Genomic DNA, 12,705 nt, shown 5'->3' on the forward strand with positions numbered 1-12,705 from the left:
AACACTTGGGTTGTTTCCTCTTTTTTTTTTTCTTCCACTGTTACTGACAATTCTGTGAAGAGCATCCTTGAAACTACAGATTTACTTATTTCTCCAGTCATTGTCCTTAAGGTACATTCCTAAAGTGGGAATTGCTGGGTCAAAAGAAGGCACATCCATCCTTATGCCCTTAATGCCTGTTGCCAAGCCGCCCTCGGGCAAGACAGCTCCATTTACCCCTCCACACCAGTCACGGCAGTTGTGTCTTTGAGATGCAACCTGCACAAAAGCCCTAAGATGGACCTGGGCTCACTGGCTCGGCCCCTTCCACCCTCACTGGTCACAGCGTGAAAATATCCCAATTCCTGCACCCTAAGTACCCAGACTCTACAAAGCTGGATTTCCCCTGCGGTGAAGTTTGCAGGCTTTTGAAGAGGAATTTAGACGCTCTATTCCTCAGAACTCATGAGAGGGGTGAACTGGGAACGACTGCAGGATCCCGTGCTCCCATCACACAAAGGGTCTCGCCTCTCAGAATTCAGCGGTGTGATTGGGTTATACAGCAGGAAACACTCCTGGGCGTGAACACAGGTACTTGGGACCCCCAGCCAAGCCCCCGTGGCCTTGTCCTTTTTCTCCACAGTGCTCAGTGCTGAAAGAAGAGTTACAGAAGGAAGATGCCCAGAAGGAGAAGTGGGAAGCCCAAGAGAAAGAGTTAAAACTCTGCAAAACCGTGCGTTGAACCTCCTGACCCCTAGGTGTCCACTGAAAGCCTAGATTGTGGCCTTGAGGGTTTTGGAGGGGTTCCTTGGCCCATTAGCTAGCACAAGCTCTGGGGCTTTCTGGGTGTTTGTCTGTTATTGTAGTCTCCTAATTCTTTGATTTGCTAGCCTCAAAGAGATGGGTGAAAAGACCATGGAAAACACACGCTCCCCAGATTTTCTGGGCAGTTGGCTCAAGGCCCCTCATCAGGTTTCCCCTGGGGAAAGGGACGGGAGGTGGCCACCGTATGCTGCTAGAAATTCACCGCGGTCCCTACCCCTGGACTTGTGATGCCCAGACTTTCATGATCCACTGTCACAAGTTTTATCACAGCCCTGAACACTGTTATTCACACAACTCTTCTTGAAGTATTTTTACTTAAATACATTCAATTTTACAACAATTCGTAAAAACAAAATAAAAAGCAAATGTATCAATGGCCTTGTATGGAAGGTGAACATAAAAATGAATACAATGAAAAGACCACTCAATGTAAATGTTCACCCCCTGTACCAGCCCAAACCCTCGTGCACATCACCAGGCATACGTTTTCCATCCGTTGGGAAGGACGGTGCCTGGGACGGGGGCAGGAGACGTGTGTTCTTCTCTCTGTCAGGAGCACACTTCTCTGACTCAACTGAGAAAAAAGAAAAGTGTCATTGTTCTTTTTTTCCAAACTGTGCCCATTGTGTCTTCCAAACAGCCCTTATTTAGATTGAACTCAAAAATATACCCCAAGGAAAGAGATTCTAATGAGTGGATAGGTATCTTGTACTGTTTAATCCAGGATCCATGCTGATCTTCAAAAGAAACTCAAATTTTCCCTCACCCAGCCCTTTCATTGCATCCGTTGAAAGAAAGTCTACTTTGCCTCAAAGATGTGGAATTGTCCCCCAAGGGAAGGAATGAAGCGAATCCCAGACTAGGTTTCTGCCTTAATGAACCGGATGAAATGAGCTGTGAAGTTGACTTCCCTGTTGTTGGAACTCTTTCAGCAAATCCAGGACATGGAAAAAGAAATGAGGAAGCTCAGGGTGGAGCTGAAAAGGAGCAGTACCGAGCAGAGCCGGATCTCTATGATGCTGCGGGAAAAGAGCAAGGTATGGCAGGGACAGGTCGGCCTGGGAACCACTCTGGGGCAAGCACTCCACCTGCATCATCTCTGTTCATCCTCACAATGACCCCATGCGGTCTATACTGGTATTAACCCCACCTTACAGTCGGGAAAACTGAGGCTCACAGAGGTGAAGGAAGTTATCCAAGTTCACTTGCATAAAGTAGTTGTGGCAGAACTTGAATCCAGGTCTGCCTGACTCCAAAGCTCCTGTGTGTAACCACTACCGTAGACTGCCTTCAAATCTTAATTGTGAAATTATTTAAGAAAGAATTGATCCATTAAATCAAGTTTGCCAATGATGTTGTTCCAACTTAAATTCTCATATTGATTTTTTTTTGTCTTTTTGTTCCATCATTGAGAATGTTTTTAAAAATCTCAACATGTTTGTAATTTGAGTGTTTCTTCTTTTAATATGAACGATGTTTGCTTTATATATTTTGAGGCTGTGTTACTAGGTGCATATGAATTTAGAATCCTAATACTTCCTGTAGAGCAAAACTTCAGATCATCATGAAATGTCCCTTTTCATCTCTAGTAGTGTTTCTCCCTTAACGTCTCCTTTGTCATTTAGCTTCATCACTGGCTTTCTGTTGGTTACAGTTTTCATACCATATCTTTTTCATATGTTCTCTGTCAATTTTTGTCTTAAGGTTTAGACATATGCCTTCAAATAGCGTATCATTTTTACAAAATCCAGTTTGACAATCTTTGACTTTTAGTCCATTTATATTATGTAATTACTCGTGTCCTGGGGTTTAAATCTACCTTCTTGCTCAATACCAGATGTACCATCTGTGTTATGTTCCTTTCTCTCCTTTCTTGCCTCCTTCTGAGTGGATGGTTTTCTCTTATTCCACTTTCCCCCTCTATTAGCTTGGAAATATTTCACTTTTTTACACTTCTTTTAGGAATAGTAAGACAATAGCATTCATCCTTGACTCACCAAACTCACACATTAATTAAGTTTTTCACTCTTCTACTATTCTCTTAGTAGTCATCCTGAAGACTACAATATGCATTCTTTTTTTTGTTTGTTTTTTGCGGTATGCGGGCCTCTCACTGTTGTGGCCTCTCCCTTTGCGGAGGACACGCTCCAGATGCACAGGCTCAGCGGCCATAGCTCACGGGCCCAGCCACTCCGCGGCATGTGGGATCCTCCCGCACCGGAATACGAACCCATGTCCCCTGCATCGGCAGGTGGACTCTCAACACCTACGCCACCAGGGAAGCCCTGCATTCTTAACTTACCAAGAGGCAATAGTAGTTGATAATTATGCCCTTCTCCTTGACAGTGCAATGAGTTTCAAACACCTTAACTTCACTTAGCCCCTCCAGATTTATAAGCCATTGCTGTCATTTTCTAAACTCCTCTTGATACTTAAAACCCCACAAGACATTATTAGTGTTTTTCTATAGTCAGTATCATATCCACACATTACCCTTATTGTTGCTTGTCTTTTCTGCATCTCTGATCACCCACCTGGGTTCATTTTTCTTGTGTCTGAAGAATAGCCTTTAATGTTTTCCCTCATTGTGGCTCTGCTGATGACAAATTCTCAAATGTGCCTGTGTGTCTGTCTGGAGATGTATATTTAACCTTCATTCTTAAAACACATTTGACTGTGTATTGAATTCTACAATGGCAATTCTTTTCTTTCAGCACATTAGATACAGCATTAGATATGTCACTATTGTCTTGTGGCTCCTATTATTTCTATTTAGAAGTCATCTGTAAGCCTAACTGTTGTACCTTTGCATAATCTGTCTTTTTCTCCGGTTGCTTTTAAGATTGTCTTTTGCCTTGATTTCCAGCAGTTTTATTATGGTTTATCTAGGTGTGGATTCAGTTTTATTTACCTCGTTCAGAGTTCGTAGGGGCTTCTTGAATCCCTGGCTTGGTGTTTTGCCTTAGTTCAGGCGCTTGGGCTCTGTACCACACAGGCAGTGGGGAGCTACTAAGGCTTCTGAACAAGTGACTGATGCAATGACATTCGTGGACAGTAATTAGGGTGAAAATGATAGTTACAATTTCTCACGTACTAGGAGTTTCCTTGAACATTTCATCGCTTCATCTTCACAACAGCGCTGTGATCTAGAAATCATCCTCTCCATTTTACAGATGAGAAAGTCAAGGCTACTAGTTACTAGTAAAGTAACTAGCCCAATGGCACAGTCGGTTTTGTCTGACTCCAGGTTCGTCTGACTTCAGTGACCCTGGTGTAGCAAACAGCCACATGCTACTGTTTACACTGAAATTAATGAAAATTAAGTAAAATTTTTAGTTCAGTTCCTCCGTCACACCAGCCCCATTTCGAGTGCTTGATCCCCAGATGCGGCTGGTGGCTGCCGTATTAGACAACACAGCCTCGCTCAGAGTACCTGTACCGTTGCAGAAAGTTCTGTTGGACAGAGCTGCCTTACAGCTGGGTAACTCTCACAGTACCGTTAAGATTGCACTGGAAGAAACTAAACTCGAGGCGAGGAGGCCAGTTGTCACAGTCCAGCTTGCATGTGAGAGGGGTTGGAGGACAGGCGTGAGACCCCCGAGTGTGAGAGAGGGAGCAGGGCGGCTGTTGAAGGTGACTCTGAGGCTTGGGGATGGGAACGGGGGCTGTTCATGCAGAACACAAACAGGGGCAGAGTCCAAGGCTGGACTTGGCTTTTGCAGCACATGAAAAAGTCTGCTGACATAGAAGTCAGAGCATGTTTAGACGTGGGAGAAAACTAAGGCCCAGAGAGCTTAGATGACTTTTCCAATGTAACAGAGCTCAGCAGAGGCTCTTCCACTGGACCACACTACTCAGAAGAAAGCTCTTAAGGGCTTTTCTGGGTCTTTTATTATATCCCTGTGATCCCCCTCTTCAGATCCCTAAAAAAACAGCCTGTGAATTTGTTTCAGCACAAAATCTTTCCATTTATTTACGAGAGTTTGCCTCATTTCCTGTTAGTGCCAGGGCCCATATCTCAGCAGGTGCATCTAAAAACTGAGCAGCTGCGAGGCCTACACAGGCCAGCCAAGGGAAGCGTGGAGCACTCCCAAGCTTACCGTGCGTTGACTGTTACCCAAGCAAGGGGGGAAAAGTAGGCAAGCTTCTCCACTTTAAATGCCTTCCTTGGCAGGCTGCAATTCTTAATAGACATTGCTTTAGCAAGCCTCCAGAGAGGTTACCACCAGTGAGTGTGCTCAAAGTGGTAATGACAAACAGTTATGATAAGAAACCCAATCATAACATTTCCAAGTACCCATCACGAGTTAGTAGAACGAGACTGTACGGCGGACATTGCCGTCCCCCTTTCATAGGTCACAACAGTACTTAACACACTCACAGAGCCCTTAAGCACTATTCCGAACATTGAATCCCCACAAGAACTCTACGCAGTGATACTATACTATCATCCCCATTGGACAGATGAGGACACTGAGTCCCGGAGCAGTGAAATAACTTTCCCAGGGTCGTACGGCTTGTTAGGGACTGAGCTGGGATGGGAGTGTGCGGTAGAACATAGTTGAGCCCCGGGTGCAGAGCTCGGCCCTTTCCCGTAGGGGGCAACTCCCTGTGAGTCTGCTGCTATCCTGTGCATGCCTGTGACCCATGCTGCTGGGCTGCAGCTGTCCCTACCCCTCAGGGACTCCCCCACTGCCATTAGCACCCCCCAGAAGAGTTTCCCCAAAGGGCATGATGATCACATTAGCAGCAAGCCCTCGGTTTCATCATCCTTTCAGGTTGAAGAGAAGCTTCGGGAGGATTCCAGAAGGAAATTGCTTCAGCTGCAAGAAATGAGGAACAGAGAAAACCTCATTAAAGCCAATTTGGAAAGGGTAGTAGGTCAGGTAGGTGTGCTGCAGAGCCCCTTCATGGGCCCGTGCTCTCCACGGAATCCCGCACCCAAGCGGCCGGCAGGGATGAATGAGGAGGAAGATGGCCTGCCTTAGCTCACCCGCTTATTTTCTATACGAAGAAGTGTCTAGAAAGATCTAGAGCTGAGATTCTATCTAGATCTGGAGTCTGAGCTCTTAACCACGATGCTCTACTACTTCGCTATTAGTTACTAAGCTAAGCATCATTTTTCTGTGTTTTGAAGAAAGTTTCGTGAACCTTTGTCCCGCCCCCAAAGGTAGTGGAAATGACTCCTGCGTTAGTCCTGTCCCCCATCAGCTGCAGTTTCCCTTCCCCTCATTTCAGATGAGGATCAACAGTTCTCGGGAAACTCAGCAGTATTTGCTGCAAGAACAGTTACGGCAGCATCTGGCAGAGAAGGAGAAGCTGACCGAGGAAAGGCTACAGCAAGAGGAGAAGCTGAAAGCCAGAGTCAAGCGGCTAATGGCAGAGAAATCGGTAAGGTGGTCCCCGTCCTTCTCTTTACTACTGGAAACTGATGAAATGGGCTTTCCTATGAGAAACAGAGGGCACGTACTCAGATGGAGGAATCTCAGCAACTCCTTGTTGGGAGCTAAATTAATTAAAGAGGGTGAATGATGTAGGAGGAATTAACATGAAGCTTGAATCCTAAAACTCAGAGATCAACTTGAAGATCAACTTGAAGAGGCAAGGTTATTGAAATGTCTAGAAATGGTACTTTGCTTATATACCGCAGCTGATTTTATTGATACAAATCCCAGTCATTACTGCGGGTCCTGGTTTGTGTCTAAGTGTGTGCAAGACCAACCAATTGTATTTCAGTCTTTTGCTTTCTCTTCATGCATATCAGGGGAAACACATGGCCAAAACGGCTACTTACTTTTCCAGAAACCAGCCAATTAGAGGATAGTTAACAGTGGCACCTCTCAACTCAAAGGTGTCCACGGATCATATGGGGATGTTGTTGAAATGCAGATTCTGACTCAGCAGGTCTCGGGTTGGGGGAGCCTGGGATTCTGCATTTCTCAACAGCTCCCAGCTGGTACCGATAGCACAGCTCTGCAGACTACATTTTCAGCCACAAAGTCTTAGAAGAAGGTTTTCCCCAAGTTGGCCGATAAGAACCACCTGGGGCTTCCCTGGTGGCACAGTGGTTGAGAGTCCGCCTGTGGATGCAGGGGACACCGGTTCATGCCCCGGTCCGGGAGGATCCCACATGCTGCGGAGCGGCTGGGCCCGTGAGCCATGGCCGCTGAGCCTGCGCGTCCAGAGCCTGTGCTCCGCAAAGAAGAGGCCACAACAGTGAGAGGCCCTCGTACCGCAAAAAAAAAAAAATGCCCCTCCAGGGACTTCCCTGGCGGTCCAGTTGTTAAGACTCTGTGCTTCCACTGCAGGGGGCACGGTTTCGATCCCTGGTCAGGGAACTAATATCCTGCATGCTGCATGGTGCCCGCAAAAAAAAAAAAGCCCCTCCAGGAGCAAATTTGATGTGATTGTTCAGAGATGAGACCAGAATGACAACAAGTGGAAACCCAAGCTTAGAAGAATATTAGAAATAAAAAAGAAATAAAACATGGGGAGGGAACATAGGGGGGATCTCTTATTTATAGTGATGCTAAGTAGGTAGGAAAGTTGGAAATCTTCCTAGATGTGACTCTGTATTCGAAATGCAATTTTTAAATTCCTTCTCTGCTGAAGCCCTGTAATGATATTTTCCAAGGTACTAAGTAAGTGACAGGGTTTCTGCTAATCCATGATTTGTTCATGTTTCTTCAAATACAAGAGAGGGAGGTTGTGATCACTGATAAAGCTGCTGTCCTCACCATTCTGGCCACAGGAGCAGTCCTTCAGTGATCTAGGAGCCAAGTGCAAAGGGTCCCGACATGAGGAAGTCATTCAGCGTCAGAAAGAGGCTTTATCTGAGCTTCGTGCACGAATCAAAGAACTTGAGAAGGCCTGCTTGTCAAGTAAGTTTCCTCCTGCCTAGTCACCCCCTCTGTGCTGAGAACCGTGGACCCCAGACTTGAGGGTTCACTTTAGGGACTAACCAATTTGCCAGGACCACCATCTTCTATCCCCATCATTTCATAACTAAAAAAACAGAGTTATAAAAAAAGATGGGCAGGAAAAAAAATAGATGGGTAGGCATGAGCTCAGAGTCAAGAGCAGGCCTTGATATTAAAAAAACAGGATTTCATGAAAAACTCAGAACCTTGTCCTTCTTTTTCTTATTTCACTGTGGCCCAGTGAAAACTTTTTCATAGACGGATGCTGTGCAAGGACCAACCTTGGGGAACTTCCCAGGATAAATACCCTGTTTAGAGGGAATAGGGCTTTCAAGAAACCAAGCTTGCTGCTGGGTGGAGCCCTGGGCTAGGACACAGAAGCCTGGGTGCAAGTCCATCCTCACACCTGTGGCCGAAGGTTCCCCCTCAGTGCCCCAGCCCTGGGAGGCTGCAGCCTCATCTGAGCTGTGTGGCCTTGGACAAGTCATGTCACCTCTCTGGGCCTCGATGCCTCACCTGCCAAGGGAGGATGGTGAGCTCATTAGTACTGGCCTGTGGTAAGTGTCCAGTAAATAGCAGCTGTGACTTTTACATGCAGTAACTTCTTCCTGAGCCTTTCTTTTGAGTGTAAATTATTTCTTTTATAGATCATAAGGACCACATGGATGGATCATTTCTAGACTTAAAGACCCTCGGGATGGAAAAAAATGTTCGGAAAATATTGGATGTAAAACCTGAGTTGCCAACTTTTTCAAGAGTAGAGATCCGAACGGTAACCAAAGAAACTTTGTCTCTGCATTGACTGACACGTGGGGAGGGTGGGCATGAGGACAGACACTAGCCGTGTGCCCTGGCACCACTGTATACATCATTGGTTCGAGGCCAGGTCCTCCCTGATGGGCTGGCACCTGTATGGACTGGTCGGTGCCTGGCCATACCAGTAATCCAATGTTTGAATAGAAAGGCGGCTTCCCATCATGTACAGCATGATATAGCATTGCACTGATGCTGGCCAGGTCAATCTCTGGGCCCTCCTTTTCACATCACACGTTATATTCTGCAGAAAATATCCAACAAGCTAATGTACAACAGTATGTCATGAGCTTGCCTAACATTTGCTTTTTGCTATAAACTGAAAAACATGAACACATAAAGGGCAGCAGAAGGGAGCCATGATGATTAAGAAGACACAAGGTCTAGAATCAGAGACCTGTGTCCTAATCCCAGCTCTGCAAGCTCTGTGACCTTGGGCAGGCTCCTAACCTTTCTGGGACTTCAATTTCCCAGCTGTAAAATGATGATGGAAAAATTAAAGGAGATCATTATGTAAAGTGCTTATCCCAGTGCCTAGCTCGTAGCGAGCACTTTAATAGGTGATAGTTATTATTATTAAACAGTATTTAAAGAGCATTATCCAAGAAAACCTTCCTTTCTTAGGGAGCATAGTTTGTGCTTTCCAGGATTTTCAGAAGTACTTTGATTGTTAGGTTGAAGGTGCTCTGTATCCTAAATGGATGTTTGATAAGGTGTTTGACTGACACATGACAATGGACAGCTCAGGCCAGCGTGGCTTGCTGCGGCAGCTGGTCTAAACCAGCTTTTGGAAAACATAATAAAGCCATCCTATCTGTACCAGCATTTTCTCCTACAATTTTTCTAGACATTTGCTCACACGTCTAGAGGTGTGAGTCTTCAGAAACGTGTTGGTCTTCCTGATAAAATTGAACCTTCCTTCTCTGAGGTTGAGAGTAGAGGGACCGTCTCCAGGTGGGGAGCTCAGCTGGATCTCACGTCCTGATGGTCCTGCTTCCAAGACCTTCTCCTTGGCAACAAGCCCTCATCCCACCACTGACACCACAGAGCAGGAAACCTCCTAACTCTCAATCCTCCAAGGTTGGCAGTAATTAAATGAAAGAGCAGGAGCAAGAATAGCTGACATCTGTGAACTGCTTACTGTGTGCCAGGCGTTGAGCTCAGCCGGCTCCATGCCTTATGTCATTTAACCATCATAGCAGCCTTGTGTCATAGTTACTATTATTGTCCCCATTTAACAGATAAGAAAAATTAAGGCTTCAGGAGGTCAAGTACCTCACCCAAGGTCACAGAATAATGATTGAAGACACACCAGGGGTGTGTCCCTGGTGGTCTGTCTGCTAGCGTGCAGAGACCGGGTGGGGACTGTGTGCTTGGATCCTGTAGCCCAGGCTCTTCCTTAGTGACCCTCCCCTCAGGAAAAGAGGGGGCGTCTGGAGAGGTACAGACGATGCAGCTCAGGGTAGCTGAAGACACTGAGCAGCATCTCAGGTTCTTTTTGCAGCAGATCTGCCCGGTTTATTGTCATCTTCAGATACCCTCTTTTATTCTCATCTCCATAGATACATAGACAAATATGTCCACGCTTATCTATCACAGTCCCTTTGGGGGCCATTATAGTTTTTTAGTTGTTTTGTTTTTAATCTCAGAGGTTTTCAGGGTAGTGCCAACAAATGCTAGGGCTAAGAGGTGCTCATGGCAAGCATTAAAAACCAATTTATTTTTTAAGGAGGCTTATTATGGTTATTTGTAGTCGTTCAGTTCGGGTAACCTATTCAGACTGGTGGCCATTGCATGCAGTCATTTGGGCTTCCAGCAGCCAGCTGGCTGGTTGGGGTCTTAGGGAGATGCAGCTGCAAACACTATCTGCATTGTCTCTGGAAAGGGTCTGAAGTGATGCCCACCCACCAGGTTCCAGAGCTAGGAGAAGGTTGGGCCAAATTTTGTGAGGGTATGGTTTCTGCTGCACAGAAATGAGATTCCTTTAATAAAAAGGAGGGAGGCTATTTTCCACTTAACCTTCATTCGTTCATTCAACAAACATGCCCACTATGCACCACTCGGTGCCAGGTGCCATGCTGGGCACAAGGAGGGAGATAGTGAGCAAAAGCCGCATGGTCCCCATTTTTCTGGAGCTTGTCTTCTCAACATCAGCGCTACTGATTTTTTGAGCCAGGTAACTCTTTGTTTGGGAGACTGCCCTATGCATCGTGGGGTGTTTAGCAGCATCCTTGTCCTCTACCCACTAGACGCCAGCAGCAATTATGACAACCACAAATGTGTCCAGGCATTGCTAAATGTCCTGGAGGGGGTAGGGTGGACAGAGTCACCCCCGGTTGAGAACCACTGGCCTAAAGGGAAGACAGACGAGACGGTGGCCAAAGAACGGCACAAGTGATGCATCATTTCAAAGGCAGTCGTGCTCTGAAGGGGTAGGAACACAGTCATAAAGAAAGCAGTTCACAGAGTCAGACTGGATTTAAAACCAACTCTCTTGGCATGGACATATATACACACACACGCCACCAAAGGTAAAATAGATAGCTAGTGGGAAGCAGCTGCATCGCACAGGGAGAGCAGGTCGGTGCTGTGTGTCTACCTAGAGGGGTGGGATAGGGAGGGTGGGAGGGAGACGCAAGAGGCAGGGGATATGGGGATATATGGATACGTATAGCTGATTCACTTTGTGATACAGCAGAAACTAACACACCATTGTAAAGCAATTATACTCCAATAAAGATGTTAAAAAAATTAACTCTCTCAAATTATTCTTTAGTATCTTTCCAGTTCTTCCATTATTGTTTGGGTTATTCTTCTGGATGTAGAAAATCATAATGGAATGCCAAGAGAGTTTTTCTTCTTTTTTTTTATTTCAGCCTCAAAATGGCCTTTCCAGCCCAGGGTCCATCATGGCCACTGAGAAGTTAAGGAAAATGGATGTGGCTGACGCTTTAGATCTTAGTGAAAAGCTGGTAGGTATACCCAGCATCAGTCCCCTCCTGTCCAAACCTGCGTGCCCTGCAGATAGTTTAAACATCAACTCCACATACATGTTTAGTTGTTACAGTAGCTCCACGAGACCCATCTCCTATCCCAGCATGGGCTGGAAATTGCAGAGCCCAATTCCTTGCAAGACTGGGTAGTAAGAATGAATGTTTATGTCTGTTGTCATTCCCCCTCCCCACTTCCCCCCAATTCTCAAAAAGGCATAGTGTAAATGGATGCGGGGGAAAATGAAAGTCGTACTAAAAACCCCAAATGCACTCATTTGCAAAGCATGTGTTTCTTCTCTGCAACTGCAGAAAATGAGTGAAACAGAATTAGACGTTTGCCTCCTCAAAGTGGTCACCAGCGGTCTTGGGCCAGGCCTCTTACCTGCGAAATGCTTTCTCGTAGTACATGGACATGAGCAAAACCCTCGGGAATTTGATGAACATCCAAGGTATGTCAGGTCACGTGTCCATGAAACACCTCTCCCCAAAAGAGAGGGAGAGAGTCTACCAGCTTCGAGAAATAGACCTGTACCTGGTGTTTGATAAGATCACCCTACTCAAGAACCAGCTGCAGAGAAAAGAGGAGCTTTTGAGACGATACGAGAAGGACATTGAACAGCTCAAGTATGGCCCATGTCCCCGGCAAAAGGCCCAGGCCTCCATTCTCCAGGCTAAACCTCGGGGCAGCTGCAGACCCGTAGGGACCAGGACAAGAGGACAGAGGCCTGGGTGTGGAGGGGGGAGGCGGGATGGTGACTCACGGCCTGATGGACCCAAGTCTCTGGGCAAGAAAGCAGCAGTTAAAGTACCCTACTGCTAAGGAATAAGGTGCACCTTTTATAAATGTGTCTGATGTTTCACCATGTGTGTGCTTTTCGTAATTCCATCCTATTTTCAGTGGTATCCGTTCCCCGACCCTCTCTGGAAAATTGGGAGGGGCTGGTAGCATAACCGTTGCCCCCTTCATGCTGCACGTCCACAGCCAATGGGCTATTTATTCTGCCCTCTAGTCCCCACATCTTCAGCCTTCCCCCCACTTGTAAGGAAACCGCGAAGCCAGGCATATATGGAAGTGTTCTGAGGATCTCCCAGGTCGGGAGCATTGGTGGTGAGTGAGAAAGCTGAGGAGAAAAGAGACTTTGTCTCCCCTGTGTGCTCAGGCAGAGCCAAGTGTC

General features: G+C 46.3%; 1 protein-coding gene across 1 annotated transcript; it reads left to right on the forward strand.

Annotated features, from left to right (window-relative positions):
- Positions 1-1,817: 1,817 nt before the first annotated feature.
- LOC309797997 (forkhead-associated domain-containing protein 1-like) lies at positions 1,818-12,350 on the forward strand (the record flags this gene model as incomplete). The annotated part of the gene is made up of 6 exons (XM_082646354.1): positions 1,818-1,841; positions 6,043-6,195; positions 7,556-7,685; positions 8,372-8,496; positions 11,414-11,509; positions 11,934-12,350. The coding sequence occupies 6 exons, from the start codon at positions 1,818-1,820 to the stop codon at positions 12,348-12,350; spliced, it is 945 nt and encodes a 314-aa protein (XP_082502480.1).
- Positions 12,351-12,705: the final 355 nt, after the last annotated feature.

Source organism: Mesoplodon mirus (genome assembly GCF_964341445.2).
Source record: "Mesoplodon mirus genome assembly, contig: HAP1_SCAFFOLD_1353, whole genome shotgun sequence".
NCBI lineage: Eukaryota > Metazoa > Chordata > Mammalia > Artiodactyla > Ziphiidae > Mesoplodon > Mesoplodon mirus.